Raw genomic sequence first — 18,294 nt, forward strand, 5'->3', positions numbered from 1 at the left:
GAGAGGAACCACCAGCACGGACACTTTCTAGCCTCTCATCAAAACTGAAAAACTCATCAAGATTTATTTTCCTCTAAAAACCCCCCTCCCTTAGATGCCACAGATAACCTGTTTTCAAAATGCCCATCTTATACCTAAGCATACTGGGCAGTGGATGTTGACTAGTTAAGAGCAGATGAATCCTTTGAGCACATGGCAGCATGCACTGGTTAGTTACTTCATCTCATTCTAGCTGATAATTACACATGCTTTAAGTGTATGGATTTCTCAAAAACTAATCCTGGGACAGATTCAAGTATACAGATTTTTTGAAAAGTTTTTTGTTCTTCTCACTTACTTTTACAAGGCAGTATGATCCGTGATGAAGACATCAGACTATAGTCAGAAAGGCTGACCTGAGTTCTGACTCTACTGCTTTGTAGTTGTGCGACTTTAGGAAAGTTATTCAATGTTCCTGTTTGTTTGCTCCACTCTAGGGAGGTGATATTTTCTGTAGCTACCTCATAAAGTCGGCATGAATATTGAATGAAAGAAACATTTATATATAAAGCCCAGAACCTGGCTTGGGATAAACATTTTAGATTGTTAATTATCAAAATCATCATTACTATCCTAACCTTTGCTGTACTCTCAATGTGCTTCATAAATTGAAGTCATGATATTGACTTTTCTTAGGCCTGTATGATACTCAGGGATTTAAAAACTTAGCAGCTGACAGCACTGTTCCTTTATTACTTCATGGTTCTGTAGATCACAAGTCTGTGTAGATTTGAGGGTCTCTTAGCTTCAGATCTCACAAGGCTGGTATCAAGCTATTAGCCAGGCTGAATCCTTAATCTGGAATCTCAGGAAAAATTCTCTTCTGAGCTCATACAGGTCATTGAAATTCAGTGCCTGGAAGTTGTGCAACTGAAGTACCCGTTTCCATGCTGGCTAGAAGCCACCAATGTGGTCCTTTCCATTTTCAATCCATCAATAATACATCAAGTAATTTGTGTTCTTCAAATCCTTCTAAATTCCTCTTCTATGACCTGCTAGAAAAACTTGGCCATTCAAGAGCTCATGTGATTATATTTTCTTCCTCTTCACCCTCATGAATTCCCCAAATCTCCCTTTTGATTTATGTACTCAAAGTCAACTGAAAAATCAATTTGCAACCACTGTCATGATAACTCATAATATTCACAGATGCCACCTACACTCAAAAAGAGGGATTATACACAGGTAAAGGTCATTGGGGGTCATTCTGAGAATACCACCTGCCACAGTATCTCACTGAAATGAAATAAAGTAAATTTGACTAGAATACAATCATTTCACACTCACCAATTCTTTCAGAAACAATGCATGAAGCACCTGCCCCATACCAAGCTTTATGCTAGATTGGAAAGCATCAATCAAGTCTTGGCAGTGTACATTTGTGAAATGAAGTTTATGAAACCAGATCATCTGGAAATATAGGTTCCTGTTTACCATGCTTACGTTTCTATTCTTCCTTTTGCTCCTTTTGGCCCTTCAGTATGTGTGATCTTATATAGACATAATCAAATCATTCTATATCTAGGCTTACTAATGAAAAACTAAACAAATGAGAACGACAATACCTAAATAATGTTGCATATTTATCTACTGGAGCTTTCAGACCATGAATAGGGACGCTGAGGTGGGATGAAAAAATAATAATTAATGATATTGCCTGTGTTCCATAAACTGGGTGAATGCGTTACCCAGTTTACAAATGTTATTTCAGTTAACTAAAACCAACATTACTATTGCTATGTCAGAAATGAAAGTTGAGGCAAAGGTCTGCAAATGTAGAACACTGAAAACGTTCAAATGCATGTCATGTCCTAGGCTATTCTCTGCATCTCCTCTAACCAGATGCATATCTTTCATCTATTAAGCTTTATTCGTTTTGTAACACTTATTTATTTTATAACAATTACCTTCTTCCATGTCAAATTGTATTTGTATACATGTCCCTTCTATTTTAGCTCCCTGGAAGCCAGAGCTCTATCTTACTCATCCTTGTATTTCCCTAGCTATTATTTAGAGTACACGCTCAGTAAATGCTGGTTGACTATGAACAATACAAACTACTGTAATGGGATCATCATTGCTTAGAATGAGGCTGGCCTGCTCTTGTTCCATCCCACTTGGCCCACTATGCAGGAGCATCAATGAGAGAATAGATCCCATGTGTTCGATGCATTATTGAAAACAGCAGTAAAAACTAGTGATTGGCAAATCAAGTTACAGTTGGGGTTTGGCAAAAACAGTTTCGTTGGGGGGTAGGAAGGAATGGCCCTATGAGGTCCAAAAGCATTTTCTGGGGATTCTTTTTCTCTCACTGGTTTTATCCTTCCCATATTTTAAAGGGAAATTTAATTCACATGCTTCTGGTTTGTTTACACTTCACCCACCAAAACAATGATTTGTCAAAGATATTTGGTGTCTAGAAACTCTTTATAAAGTGCTTTTTTTTTTTTGAACTGGAAATCATGTCTGAAAATGTGGGCAGTGGTGTAAGTAGGCAGCCAAGAACGGTGGGAAATGCACTCACTGATGGATTTGGGTTCTCTTTCCGGCTCTGCTGTTCGCTGTTTATAATGATAATTCAACATTCTGGGTCTCAGTGTCCTCATCCAGGTCTGAAAATGAAAGAGTTGGAATATATAATCTTGCAATTAACATCTAAACCTAGAACTCTAGGATTAAAATATTTCATTAAAATGTAAACAATTGGCTGGGCACGGTGGCTGAGGCCTGTAATCCCAACACTCCGGGAGACCATGGTAGGAGAATAGCTTCAGCTCAGCTGTTCAAGACCAGCTTGAGCAAGAGCAAGACCCTGTCTCTACTAAAAATAGAAAAGGTCCTGAGTGTTCTGGCGGCTACTAGGGAGGCTGAGGCAGGAGGATTGCTTGACCAATCCAGAAGTTTGAGGTTGCAGGGAGCTGGACTGATGTCACTGCACTGTAACCTGGGTAACAGAGTGAGACTGTCCCAGAAAACAAAACAAAACAAAACAAAACAAAACAGTGTAGATACTGTGCACCCGCCATGTGCCAGGCTGTGTTTGATAAACTGTTTAGCATTCTTTGTAGGTTTTTGTATGATTAAGTTTTAATTTCTAACCTGTGAGGTAGAATTAGTAGTATTTAGTTACACTTATAAGTTAGAAAAATAAGGTTCACAAAGATTTTGTAATATCTTATATCTATTTGAAGTATTAGGTTTTTATATAAAACACTATCGCACAGTAGGTATTTAAATAATAGTTGATTTATGGTTCGATCACAGATGGAAGCTGAGTGAATGGATGGAGGAATAGTCAAAATGCCGGCCAACCTTTCTTGCCATTTTTATTTGTATATACTTCATTCTTCAGAAATAATGGCATTGAAGAATGTCATTGTCTCAGACTTTGTTTAGGCTATGAACCAAATACTCATTTGCTTTCGAAAGGTGCTGAGAGTATAAACTTCTCTCCTGAAGCATCATTGACTGCCTAGAAGAGTAAAGGGTTTTTACTGTGGTTGACAGTGCCTTCTTTAAAACATATGCAGTATTTATAGGGCTGCTTAGAATAAGCCAACTGAAAGATTTAATGATAATAACCTCCATATTTCTTCCAAAATTGATTTCCGGATTCGATGAACTTGGAAAGAGTCCTGGGACATCAAATAAGGAGAGATCTTAACCTAAAATGAATCTTCAGAATATGTTCATAAATTTACATTTTAAACATGACCAGAAAATGTATATCTTTGCCCATTATTAAGGTGATACTTTAATGAAAAATTTTCATTTACATGAAGTAAACCTTTTTGGCTACGGATGAAAGGATTTTATGGTAGTGACAATGGTTTTGTGAGTTAAATGATCCCGACATCATCAGGAACGAATCACAAGTGCCTACCATATGAATTACAGCACCATGAGTCTTAAAAAGGTATTTCTGGGGAAAGCATTCCTCCCATCTGCAACAATCAAGATTCTGCTTTGAAGTTCTGCTGTAGAGCCTGACAGTACGGGAGACTGCCACATGCTACCCAAGTTTCTCTCTCCACTTCAGTTTGATTGCATTTTCCTAAAGAACAACATGGTAACTTAATGATCGAGGGGTTTAGAGAGGAAAATGGCCATAGTTTTTATAATATTAGACTTCACTGGATGTGCATTCTTCAGTAATCCTTTCTGGATTTAGCCACAGAAAATACGCTGGTGGATGTGCAAAATTAAATTTCTAATTAAAATGGGACAAAAATGTGTGATCCCTTGGCTCTCTACTATATTGAATATGTGACGAACTCTTCACAGATATTTCAGGCCCAAGTGAAATTAACCTGTTAATAAATGAGTCAATTGGCACTGGGGTTTTTTAGCTATAAAAGAAAGAATTACAAAAATGTCAAAGCCAGGTGCAGTGGCGTGCAGCCCGCAGTCCCGGCTACTCAGGAGGCTGACAGGAGATTTCTTAAGTCCAGCAGTTTGAGGACAGCCCAGGTAACCTAGTGAGACTGCAACTCCAAAAGAAAAAAAGGAAAAGAAGAAAAGATGTAAATCCTCATAGATATCAAGTGTCAGTATTTCAAAAGAGGCCTTCAGTACTGCTGACCTCCATTCCATTGCCTTGCAGCATAAGGACGAGACTGCCAATATTATATCTGGTTTTTCACTAGAGACTTTCCTCAACAGATGAAGAGAATAATTGAAGGGGAAGACTTGTAAAGGGAGACTCACATTTGCAAAGTGAAGAGATAAGTAGAAGTAAAATGACTTGTCCATTTGATCACTGTGCATCACTCTTTATTAACCAAATGAATCCTGACCCAGGCGCCTCTCTCTGAGCGGTGACTGCTGACTCTAAAGTCTTACTTATTCTACTATATGATGGCGGGACAGTGATGGCACCCTAAATTGTAGCTTGGAGAGAATTCCCTCAGTCCAGGCCCCCATAGAAACTTCCAATGCTATTTCCAATTTCAGAAAAGAAACAGACTTTGGGGGAGTATCTCTCATTTCTCTGAGCTTCTAGCAAAATATTAGAGGTATCCACAATAGGGATGCTAAACATACAGACATTTTAAAAGAATAATGTTCAAAAAGTTGTGACTGCAGTCCGTTCCCATCTTTCCTTCACATGCTGTGTACTATTTGGGTTCTATCCCATACTCGGGTGAAAAAGAAGTTAGCAATAAAAAAAGCGGGCTTCCTTCCATCCTTAAGTAATGTAGAATGGCACTATAATCAGATAAGTGCTAGTAGAGAGTGACCTTTCTGATTATACATGGGGCTATTATTTGCAATCATATAGAGAGCTGAAAATGCACACCTAAATATCTAAAAACAGAGATTTGGTTGGTACTTTAATGAATTTAAAATGATATTGTAGAGGACACGAAAATTGTTTCCACTGTATTGACATTCATTAAGTGTATTTGGGAAAAACTATAATGATTCTGTTTTGTTTAGAAAATACAGACAACGACACGCATGAAATACACAAAAGTACAATAAGCGATCTCTGATTGGTGGAATTATGGATTTATTAGTATATACAATTATTTTGTGACTAATACTTATTTAATAAGGAGCAGGCATTTATATACTATAAACAGCATATAGGATATTTATAGTACATATCATATAATGATATATTTATATGTAATAATACTAATCTTATGTATACCGTTATTATATACCTACAATAATATGCTTATTATACTATACAGGGCATCCATAAAGTTCATGTGTGATTTAAAATAGTTTAAAACTATTTATAGCTTTAATTATTTTAAAATAATTTAAAATAGTTTTAAATCACACATGAACTTCAGGGACACACTGTATTATATCATTTTCTATCATTTTCCAAATTTTCTACAATGAACATTTGTTAATTTTGGCTTTTCAGATAGTGTTTTAGAAATAAAGATTAAAATTAAGCCAGTTAGGGTTGTTTCCTTTCCTTACCACCGTTCTCTGGGAACCATTTGGAAATGTGGCAGAGAAGCATTTGAGACTTGCCATTTTTTAAGGATGAATCTTTTGAGTCCTACAATTTAGTTATTAAATACACATCTGAGGTTTAATCTTTGAGCCTTCTTCGAGCAACTTTTCATTTTACGAAAGTTTTCTAAAGTAGTACAAACACAGACACAAATTGACTTCTTAGAAACAAACCTCCACAGAACATCAGGAAATCAAATTGGAATTGATATTCTGGATCCACTGCCGTTTTACAGATTGTTTATGTAAAACCGTTATCATATTAAATTTGAATTTGTCAAAAGCTTCTGTTTCTAGTAAATCAATGGAAGCAAACATAAGATTTTGAACTGCAAATGCCCTTCCCATTCTGCTTCTCAATACTCTCAGTATGGGTGGCTACCACTTCATCTGCGTTTGGTTATCAGAAGGAATGACTTGTTCAAATGGAGCTTCCTTTTCATGCTTCTAAGTTAATGCCGAGCAGACCCCTTTCTAAGCAACCAGGATGTATGTAGGGTTCTTTAGTAGCAGCGGTCGTAATAGTGGTTGTACTTCATTAATGCCTCCTTCTAGAAGATTTCCTAAAAGGAATTTAACATGCCAAATGTCTTTTGGAAAGAGTATTCTTAGAATTCTGATGTAGCCAATGAAGGTTGTAGGGACAACTGCCAAGGCTAATTTTTAGTCAGTGTTTACCAACTAAACCTGAGCTAACCTGAGCCTGCCCACGTGGCTACCCCACATATCCAAGTTCTTCCCTTAGCTCCACACTCCCCTTCTGTGAATGCTGGGAACCCAGTTCCATCTCTGTGTCCAGTTATTGCTTGAGTCTACAGTGCAGCATGATATGGAAACATGTTTTTGAACTTGACCACCTAGCCCATCATCCCTCACACTTTGAATAAATACACTAATCCACTTGAGGAAGGTCTCCATTATAATTTTTCAATTCTGAGGGTAATATCAATTTTAATCTAATTAAGTATCACCTACTGTGACAAGTAGTATAAGCTTTTGTGTATTTTGTGAAACCAAAGTTAAATACCATTACCTAACACTTGCAATCATGCCTGTTAAAAACACATTACACGACCTTTAATAAAACAGACAAACACACATACATACACACAGGTACACAAGCCACTGAAACTTCTCCTGTGTCCTGAAAAATAAAAACTAGACCTTAGTAAACACACGGGGCTGGCTTTTCTAATCTTTCTAACATGTAGAGCAGCAATGAACACAGCAGAATTCAGGTTAATAAAACTAAAAAAAAAATTCTTGATTGTATTATTTTCATCGAAAAAAAGGGCATGGGCCTTGCAGAAATTTCATTTCTTTACTTCGCTTGAATGATTTGTACGTGCATAACTCAGAGTTCAGCTGCCTCCATCACGGACTCCAGAAATCACATGGGTAACATGTGAATGGAAATAAACCCTGTAGGTAAAATAAAGAGGAATTTGGATAGAGATCAAAGATCAGCTTCATTCCACTCTTTCCTTCCACTTTTTACTATCCCATCTAAATTTGGTCTTTTATGGGACTTTTTTCATTCCCACAGGAAAGAGTGAACTTAAATCAGATTTAGGGTTCTCTTTCTTTCTCTCTGCCCACCCTTTTTAATCCACACAATTTTATTTGCTAAGTAGTGACTTTACATAATTGAATTCTCAGTAGCTAGGAACCATTAGCATGAAAGATAGTTTACTGGCTTGATTTATTTTTTCTATGTACGTCTTTTTAAGTAACCACTGTAGACTAGGTTTAGGTTACAGAAAAAGCTGTCTGGAATATTTGATAGTATGTTTAGCAGAAATGTATACTTGTCTATGAGGGTTTTTTTTTTTTAATTTCTTGAGTAGTATAATTTCTATGTGCTATTTGTCTTGACTTAGGAAAAGAACATGTCAAAGCATTAGGGTTTTAAACATTGCATTACACATTTTCTGCATATCTATCATTCTTTTATAGTCACCAGGTAATAAGGTGGAGATTAGTGTGGACAACCTCATTCCTAAGTGTCCTGTGTAGAAAATTCTTAATGGGATCATCATGAGGTCCATAGCAATTCAGAAATACTGAAATGCTTGAAAATAGTTTTTACCTAGTTTGTAAGTCCTTCTTAGAACAATTAGTTTTTGCCAACTATTTATAAACACTGAATAATTTTAAAGTGACTATTTTGACTCCCATCCAAATAGTAGGTAAGTGGTTAAAATCACCATTAAAGTGCTTTAATACAGGGATAAAAATTAACTCATTTCTGCTCATGATTAACTTCAAGTACCACATTAGAATTGAAAGCCTGGGCAGGTGTTTAATGGGTGGCTATCTTAAGCCTTCCAAGGATTAACATGACGTTATTTTATTGTTTCGAAATGGAAGCAACTTAATTTAGTTCTGCTTTCAATATTTCACAATTATATAGGCTTACATTTAGTTCTACCAATTACATTCTGAGAATTCATTTTCTTTTTAAACAATAGACTATGATATTTAAGAGAGAACCAAAGGTCAGGTTTTAAAGTAGTCAAGTTTGAAGAGCATGCATTTCCACAGTCAAGTTTTTTCTTTCAAGCCTTCGTGGTTGGATATATATGTATATAGACATATTTTAAACATTGTGAGTGTCATACAAATGAGGCTGATGAAATCATGTCGAATCTAAGTTAGAAAGGATAATACAAGAAGTTAAAATTTGATATTAAAGTAAACATTAAAAACGAGTGATGGAAGTGGAGAGACAGAAAGTACCAGGGGTTAAGGGGCAAAGAAGAGGGATGCATAGGTCATACACTGGGGCAGTGAACTACTCTGTGTGATGCTGTAATGTTAGATTCCTGACATTTTGCATTCATCAAAATCCATAAAATTGCACAATATGCAGTGTGAATCCTAGCTGTGGACTTTAGTTAACAATAATGTACCGGTGTTGGCTTATCACTTGTCACAAATATACCATACTAGGGCAAGATGGTAACTACAAGAAAAGGACAGGGGGTGAACTTTCTGCTCTATTTGCCTATAAACCCAAAACTGCTCTGAAAGTAAAATCTATTAATTATAAAACATTTAGTTGATTTAAAAATTAAATGCTTATTCCCTATGAGTTCATAAAGTATATAGTAATGAAGTGTCATAATGAAGCAATGTTTGTATTCATTTTAATTTATCCTTTTTTAATAATAGTCCTAAAATTTGGCAGGTTGGATGCAATGTTAATTTTTTTCAATGTTGGATAAGAAACATTGAAAACCATGAGAGATTGCATATCCTTAAGTTTTAATTTAAAAATTCTCTTAAAAACCACCCTTTTGAATTTATGACTGACTTCTAAAAAGATAGAAAAAAGAGAGCAAATCCTGAAGCTATTGGCTACCTTGGGGGCATCTATTCCCAAATCTTCTGTCAGTCAGAATTTGAACATTAATAGTCTATAGCATGTTGGAAAAGAGAGTAGAAGTCCTGGGCTTATGAAGGAAAAAGAATTTAATTGAAGACAAAAAAAAAAAAAAAAAAAAAAAAAGTCCAACTCTAAGGAAAAAGAGAAAAGAAAGTGATGTTGAAGAAGATAACAAAGTATATTAGCTATTGCTATACATAGAGGTAATTTCAGAGGAAAAGAAATAAATTGAATCAAAGAAAAAGGAAAAAAATACTTTCTTCTAATGAGAACTTGTACTAAAGTTTTGGGGGTCCCTATACATTACATTATTGTTGTATAAACAACAACAATAAAACCTACAGCCAGTCCTGCAGTCTAAGAATTTAAAATTGATCCTATAAGTTAGTATCCCAGATATCCCACAGAGGCAAACAAATTCACATTTGACTTGGGCCTTTTGAAGATAAGCCATATTCAACTGGGTTGAATATGATATCTTATCATGTAGTTAGTTGAAGCTGCTATGACAGAATCTTACACTGATGACTTACAAACAACAGAAATGTATCTTTCACCCTTCCAAAGGCTGTAAGTTTGAGATAAGAGTGCCAGCATGGTCAAGGTTCTGGTGAGGGCCACTGGATTACGAACTCCCAGCTTCATTTTTTGTATATTCTTACATGTCAAAAAGAAAGCTAGTGGAATCTTTGGGGTCTTTTTTTAAGGGCGCTAATTCCACTCAGAAGGGCTCCATCTAATTGCCCCCAAACTTACCTCTTTTATTCATAACGTTGGAGATTATCAGCATATGATCACTGCAGGTGAGAAATATTCCATTGCACCAAGCATCAAAACTTTCTCACATATGAAGTTGAAATCAATGTCTCAAAATACAATAATAGTAATGATGATGATAATAATAATAATAATAAAAGGAGAATTAAGGCACTGCAAGGATGAATCAGCAGAAATAACAAAACAAACTAAACCAAAGATCTTAAATATCAAATACACACTATAAAATAATTATGCTTAAAGAAATGAAAAGAGGCAATACAAATGTGAGATGTTAAGAAGCTATAAAAATGACCAAGAAATCCTGAAATATAACCAAATAGAAATTTTAGAATTAAATTATACAATCAATCACTGAAATAAAAATATCAACAAAGGAATTAAATAGTAGATCAGATGCATCTGAAGAGGGAAAGTCTGAAAGATTTATCTGACTCAAAAATACACATAATACAGGACAGAAAGTGATATGGAAAATATGGAAGAGAAGTGAAGAGAGGTCGAGTGGACACTGAGTGACAATGCCACATACATTTGATTGGAGTTCCAAAATAAGACAATAGAGAAAATAAACAATTTTATTTCAGGGGATTTTAACACTTAAGCAACAACAACAAAAAAATTCCTAGAAAACTATAACTTAGAAAAGTATAGAAAGCAACAATAGTCCCATAGTCACTGAAAAAACTCAGCTAATATGTTCCTCAAAGAGAAAACAAGACCACTGGTTTTGCAGGAGTTCTACCCACCAAATTTTAGGCTCAGAGAATACGAAAAGAGAGTCTCAACCACATCAAAATTCACTATGGTCCTATTGAATACTATGGCATGTGGAATATTACAGTTAACCCCCTTTGTGAACGTAGGTGAAAAAAATCCTAAACAAAGCATTAGCAGAAGAAATCCAGGTGTGTATAAAAGAGGCAAGACAACACAGAGGAGCTTATTTTACTCCATAAATGGGATGATGGCTAAATATTACAAGTATTCATCAATATAACTTATAATATTATGAAATGATAGGGAAAACCCATCCCTATAGAAAATAATTATATTAAATTGTACATCTATTTATGATTTTAAAAAACATTTAAATTAGAAATAAAAAGATCCCTCCTTACATTGAATGAAACCAAAATAAGAAGCCATTATTCCACCACCCACATGGTAAATCATAGCAAATGTTGGCAAGGATGTGACTAAACTGTGACGACTCCTATATATATATACGCTGCATCTGAGAATGTGGGCTGGTAATAGCTCTTTGGAAATATTCTGTTATTATTTAGCAGATTTTAAGACTCAACAATTCCATTCTATTCCTGCATATGTGTCCCAGAAGACCCGTAGAAGAATGTACATGGCAACACCTTAACAACAAAAAACTGGAACTCTTTACTGATAAGAATGTAACATGTTTTGCAATAGGAGAAAAACAAAACTGAATACATAAATAAATAACTGGTAAATAAATCCTATAGATACCAAATGGTCTACTAGACAGCAAAGAACTATAGCCATTGGCATTGGCGGAGGCAAGCTAACACAATGCCAGAAGAGAGCAAGTCGCAAAAGTATAAAACCTTTGTGTAAAGTTCAGAAACAAGTAAATTATACAATGGACATAAAGGGAATTGTAAAAATAACTCAGGATTTTGATTTCCCACAAAAAGAAGGAGAGAGAAAAGCATTGCTAATATAATTTTCTTTAAGTTGGAGGGTAAGCCAACAGATATTTTAAACAGGTATCATATCACTAGACTTTATAGTCTAATTTCATTTTGGAACTCACTTATATTTTTGCATTTATCAAAGATTTCATAGTAAAAGAATAACTATAAAAAAATCTAATGTGATGGTAGAAGAATTCCATGCAGTATTTAGAAAACTTCCTTTTATGATAAAGTAGAGGCAGAAGATGGAGACGGGAGGTATATGGTAAGCAAATGGGCTGGTTTACCTTTATTACACTGGCGAATAATATTCAAATCTTTCTTCCAGATACATACAGAAAGTGTTATGAAAGGCAGCACTGTGCACCGGTGAAGAGCCAGATTAACTTGTGCAGTTCTTGGTTGTGATACTTCCTAGCTGTGGGATCTTGATCTTTGGTTCCCTCATCTGTAAAGGAGAAATAATAATTAGATGTAACCTAAAAAGTTATTATGAGTCCAAAATGAGTTAGTACACAGAAAGCACTAAGAAAGGACTTAGAAAGTCCTAAGAAAGGAGTAAATAATTGATGTTAGATTCTGTGATCAATACCTCTTGATTTAATACATTGAAATGTTCTTTTGTGTTGTGGTAGGTTTTGGTCATTTGACGAAGCAATTGATGTCGTTGGCTGGTGGACGTGTGGTGTTGGCTCTGGAAGGAGGACATGATCTCACAGCCATCTGTGACGCATCAGAAGCCTGTGTAAATGCCCTCCTAGGAAATGAGGTAAAAAAAAAAAAAAAGAATAGTACAAAAGAATGGAGTAAAAGAACAGGGATATAGGCATGCACATCTTAAAAGTCTTAAAAAAAATTTCTGTATGCTCTTACCATTAAGAAAGAAGGGACACTTTAGATAAGAGAAGTTTACACGTTCTCATGTTATATGCAGAACAGTTTCCCAGGTGTAGAGTCCACATAGCCCTTCCCTCAATCAGGTTAGTCACAGAGCTCAGAAGTGAGTCAAGTCAACCCTTGGGAAGAGGAATGTTTTGTCTACTGACCCAACCAATGAGTGTTGAAACATGTAATACAAAATAAAACTAATATATATATATATAAATATACACATACATACATATATATATATATATATATTTTTTTTTTTTTTTCCCCTGAGATTACCTGGAGGATTATGTTAGTTCAAGGAAAAGAAACTTTTAAAATATTGATAAACTATTTTGGTCACCATTTAAATCCTCTGTATGCTGAGAGATAGACATTATTTCAATCTTACAAAGGGTGATAATGAGTTTCAAAAGGTTGAGAAATCTATCTGAAATCACAAAGCCCGAGCTTCTTAAGTCCAATATTTGCACTTAAATCTAAATTGCATCGTATTTTTCCGACCACTCTACACTCAGAAGCAATTGCTGTGAGGTTCACAGCCAGATCATGGCAACTTTTCAGACCAATTAGCCATAGTGGAGCAAATATTCCCAAGTTTATATATATTTATTAATGTTATCAAATCGTTTATTTTTCATAGTAAATACATGGTATTGTTGTGATCAACATATATTTTTTGCTTTCTTTTGTAAACTTGAAATCTTACTTTGCTTGTGAAATTAGCATATATAAAATCTTTTTAAAATCTCATTTGTATCATTTCTAATAGTAATGCATCCCTTTGTAGTATTTATGAAAAAGTACCATTTTTTGCACATCAAATACATAACTTTCGTCGTCATCATTATCTTACAAACCTATAGCACTTCAATATGACTATTTTTTCCTAATTAGTGAAGTAAATGTTTTTTGTTCAAATTTTGAATTTAAAGAAAAAAATGAGAGGAAAAAACTCAATCACTGCCTAAGTACTTTACTCTGTTTTATAATTTTAGATAGAAAAATAAAGGATTCAAAGGATGTAATTATCTAATGATCAGTGTCAACAAAATATTGATTTTTCAGATCACGCAATATTCCAAGGAGGCTGAATTTTCTAAAATGTAGAGTCTTTCTGAGATTCCTATGAACCAATAATGTCAACAGAATGTTGGGTAGGTTTTTTGTGGCAACAAAGGAGTACAAGATATAAATGCTTTTTCTATTTTATCAGTTAATGTTAGGCTGCTCTTTTTGCCCACCAAGTAACATTTTTTGTATAGTCGCCTATATTCTGAAATCACTTTCTTGTTTTAAATATAGAAACACTTGAGGGAAGCAGACTGGCTTTTAATATTTGCATGCTAAAGGCTTACACCAGATGTGCGGCAAATCAGAGTAGGTTGTGGATTGTGTGGCTCCATGGATGGCTGACCTGCCTAGAAAGAAATGTTATCTGGCTGCAAAAGCCAACTACTTTTCCGACTATGTGGAAGGAAATGACGGCTTTCACTGGTTTTCTTTGAACATGCCCATTCAAATAAGCTTGTGTCACTCTGCAGTTTTTATCTCAGCTGTTGGCCCAACTCTGTTCTTCCAAGGGAGCATTTCCAGTGAAGATGGAGTGATCTCTCCTATGACCTCTTTAAGAGATGACTAAGTTTAAGAATATATAAAAATTGTTCTTAATTTACTTCAGTTCACTAAAAAGCAAAAGGAGTAAGATTTGTACCTTTCTTCCTCGGTCTGCCCTTTTAATTGGGAAGTCTGGGATCATTTAGTACATGTGCTTTTCCTAAAAATTGAATAGACTGTTTTCTTCAAGCAATCAGTGACATAAGAAGCATGTCGCCTCATTTCAAGTTTGAGATGTGTCCTTTTTCTCTACCTTTCTAGGAAGACCAGGCCTGAGACACAAGAAGGGATAAAAGTTTCATGGGCTAATCTTAAACCTGCCCATGTGGGTGTATAGATGGTAGACAGTTCTATTATAGTATGTGATAACTGAAACGATTCTTTTTGACTATATTAGCAATAAATTGACTTTATCTAGATGGCATAGTGAATTTGATTTAGTTATTATACTACCCTAAGTACTATCTTTTTTTTTTTTAGAGACAGAGTCTCACTTTGTCACCCTCTGTAGAGCGCTGTAGAGTCACAGCTTACAGCAACCTCCAGCTCCTAGCCTCAGGCCATTCTCTTGCCTCAGCCTCCTGAGTAGCTGGGACTACAGGTGCCTGCCACAATGCCTGGCTCTTTTTTGTTGCAGTTTGGCCAGGGTCAGGTTTGAACCCATCACCCTCAGTATATGGGGCTGGTCCCCTACTCATTGAAGCCACAGGGGCCACCCCGCCTAAGGACCATCTTTTACCTATTAGTTGGCTGTCTTCCATTTCATAAGTACAACCTAAAATTTATTCACCATAAATGAAACAAAGGGAAGCTTAAATAATGTATGTCGGTGCCTGTGGCTCAAAAGAGTAGGGCACAGCACGGGCCTCATATGCCCGAGGTGGCAGGTTCAAACCCAGCCCTGGCCAAAAAATAAAAAATAAAATAAAATAATGTATGTTGTTGTGACTTTTTTCCATTAAGATTTTATGAGAACATAAACAAGAACATAGATTTCCCACAAGATATTTCAAGAATATCGAATGATTTGGATATATTGAATTTTCGAAAAGTAAATTGGGTAGTATTAGGTCTATCCATACACAGAGGAACAAAGCAGAGAGAAAGGAAGGCTTTTTAAAGTGAAAAATAGAAGGAAAAATACAAGTGTGTTGTACATTATAATTCATTCGTAAAAAGGAAATGAAAATATAATACTTGAAACAACTCAAGCAACAAAGACTTCTCACTTTCATTGACAATATAATTTATAATCCAAAGCCTGGTTTTCTGTATTTTTTTCCAGGTCAGAGGTCATCATGACTACATTGAAGTTTTAAATTTCTTTCCTTTAGAAAAAGAATATATAAAGCATATTGCATGTACCTCACCCTTTTAAAAAATGCATATATGTGCAGTTTTCACAATAGCTTCATGTGGTCAGCTCAAGGAAAGAAAATAAAAAAGGACGTCTTTCAGATACCAATTATTGCAATTTCTCTCCAAACTTTCTTTTTTCAAGTGATTAATAGGGCAATTATAACTTATTATCTGGGATTTCACTTTCACAAATAACAAAATGGAGTAAAGCTTGTGCTTAAACCATTGGCAGAACTGACTTCGGTTTCTCAACACTGAACATGCAATTGAACTCAAATTAGAAAGGTCAAGAAGGACCTTTTTAAGGGACTCTGCTCTTTGTCAGATGTATTTATTCATGTGCTGAGGATTAGAATTCATAAACATTTTGCCAGTTTTTTGAATGCTATTTCTTTCCTTTGTTGTTCTTGGCTAGGACATGTCGATACAGCAAAATGCTGCTTCTTACGGCTCATTATCAGCAAATACTGTGCACATAACCCAAAGGAATTATAAATCAGCAGGAACTATTGGCTGTGTGTCTGTGTGGACACGTAGATGGGTACCAAAAACACTTGAGTTTTTAAACATTTTAAGTTATTGTGCCCCAAACAGGCATTTTCTTCCTTTTAAATATCTTTATCCTGAAAATGATCTATTTAGCAAAACATCTCTGAACTATTCTTTTAAGAAATATGTACAAGGTCAGTCAAAATAATATAGTATTGGATTAAAATTAATTTGAGCACGGTACAGGAAATTCCTAGAGGCAACTGATTTTTGAAGACATACCAGAAGTCCATTTTTTTCTTTTTCTTGGCAAAGTCTAAAACTGAGATTTATCAGTTCAATCAATATATGATGAATATTTTTGAACTTCTTCAATGAAACGGAAATACTCGTTTAGGAGTTACAAGAACTTGAAGTGAATGTCTAAATCAGAAGAATCATCAGGTCACTTAGCAAGGCATTAGGGATACTTATGTGAGCAGACACACGGTTTTTAGAATTACTAATAGAAACATCTGTGAAGTTCCCAGAGAATCTGATCGTGGTAATCTGTATTTGAGCTAGTTGGCAAACTCTCATAGTTGCTTTAAGGCCCAATTTGCCTACTGTTATGTAAAAAGCCAATTAGTGGCACCCTGGGTTGCTTCCTCTGAACAGATATTTCCCAAGAGGTGAGAAAAGCTTTGCCATTCCTGTGGAATCTAAAACAAAAACATTGAAAATCTTCAAGCAAGTAAGAGAAAGAAGAGGAGATAAAGGAGTAGAAGCCTTGGTTAGTGAATCGAGAAGATGCAAGACCACCATTAAAAGACCACCTGTCAAAACAAAATAAATGATTATTTTAAGCTTGTTAGAGGAAAAGAAATTGTCATAGACCTGGAAGCTGTTGAGATGATGCTACAGGCTCTAGTACTGAAATTGTAGCACGTGTGTACACTTGGAGTGTATACCGTATTTGGATGGCCATCACTTTTTTTAATGTGGGGTTTCTGATTTCTTTTTTCTTCCCTCCCCTCCCCTGCCCACCTCTCCCCTCTCATCTCCTTTTCTCCCCTCCCCTTCCCTTCCCTTTGCTCCTCTTTCTCTCTCTCTCTCCCTTCCTCCCCACTCCTTTCTTTTTAATATCTGCCACCTCCTGTTGAGTATGCTCAGCTGCTTTCATTTGACTTGGATTTCACCAACAGTGGCTAAACTTAGTGATTGTGTTTGTTGATAATCTTTTAAAGATGACGTTTTTCTCTAAAGCTGCTGAAAAACTCTCTTGAATTGACTCTAGTTAAGTGTTGACAACCACCCGTGAGGTGAACCCTTGAGATACTGTTGTCCAAGTTGCTCATGGGGGTTTGTTTGCGTTGGATGTTGAGTGGGAAAGTTGTTTTCCCATCTTTTTCATCTTTTCGATTATGTATGACTGTGATTTAGTCCGTTGGGGAATGGGTGTGAATCTGGGAAAGCTTACAAGCTCCTAAATAGTTGTAATTCATGAGTAGGGGAAGGGGAAGTGAATATAGGGGCAATGGATGATATGCCAGAATAATGTTTTTCCATGGTCTTCTTTTAGACTTCAAAGCCTCTCCACAACTGGAAAGAATGTATGGATAATCTAAAAAGAAGAAAACTGTTCTGGAAACACGCTTTCTAGTGCAGATATGGCCTATGATATTGCGTTTCTTGCATTCAACAAAGCAGGGCCAAAGTGATAGTCGATTTTTTTTGTTTCTTTATCTGTTTCAGTAAATGTCAAATGAAGAGGAAGTTGCCTGGGTAATTCAAGACTCCAATACACAGAATCTTCTGTATTGTTTGTCTTTAGGTTTTTCAAAAGGTATTAAGTGGACCAGGAGCCTGGACACATCATAGATCATATTTACCAAGAAAGAAATCCCTTCTGTGATAAAGCAAATGCTTTATGATATTTATTTCTCTATCTATTCGTTAAATAGCCTTTGTGGGGCCTCTGTTTCTCCCCCAAAGTTCTAATACAAGTAAAAGTAAAATAATCAAAGCACTTTGGAATGTAACATAGGACTATTTGTTTTTAACTATAGTGATAGAGGAGTATTTCTTTTCTTTTCTTTTTTTTTTTTT

The 18,294-nt window shown here is 35.5% G+C and overlaps 1 protein-coding gene across 2 annotated transcripts in view; it reads left to right on the forward strand.

Moving 5' to 3' along the window:
* HDAC9 (histone deacetylase 9) overlaps nt 1-18,294 on the forward strand; it is a 906,973-nt gene that overhangs the window by 822,669 nt on the left and 66,010 nt on the right. For both annotated transcript variants that reach the window (XM_012804388.2, XM_003788483.2), the window contains exon 23: nt 12,489-12,622. In XM_012804388.2, the coding sequence (XP_012659842.1) occupies nt 12,489-12,622 (134 nt within the window). The remainder of the gene's footprint in view (nt 1-12,488; nt 12,623-18,294) is intronic.

Source organism: Otolemur garnettii, unplaced genomic scaffold (assembly GCF_000181295.1).
Source record: "Otolemur garnettii isolate 467f Iridium unplaced genomic scaffold, OtoGar3 scaffold00028, whole genome shotgun sequence".
In the NCBI taxonomy this organism is placed as follows: domain Eukaryota; kingdom Metazoa; phylum Chordata; class Mammalia; order Primates; family Galagidae; genus Otolemur; species Otolemur garnettii.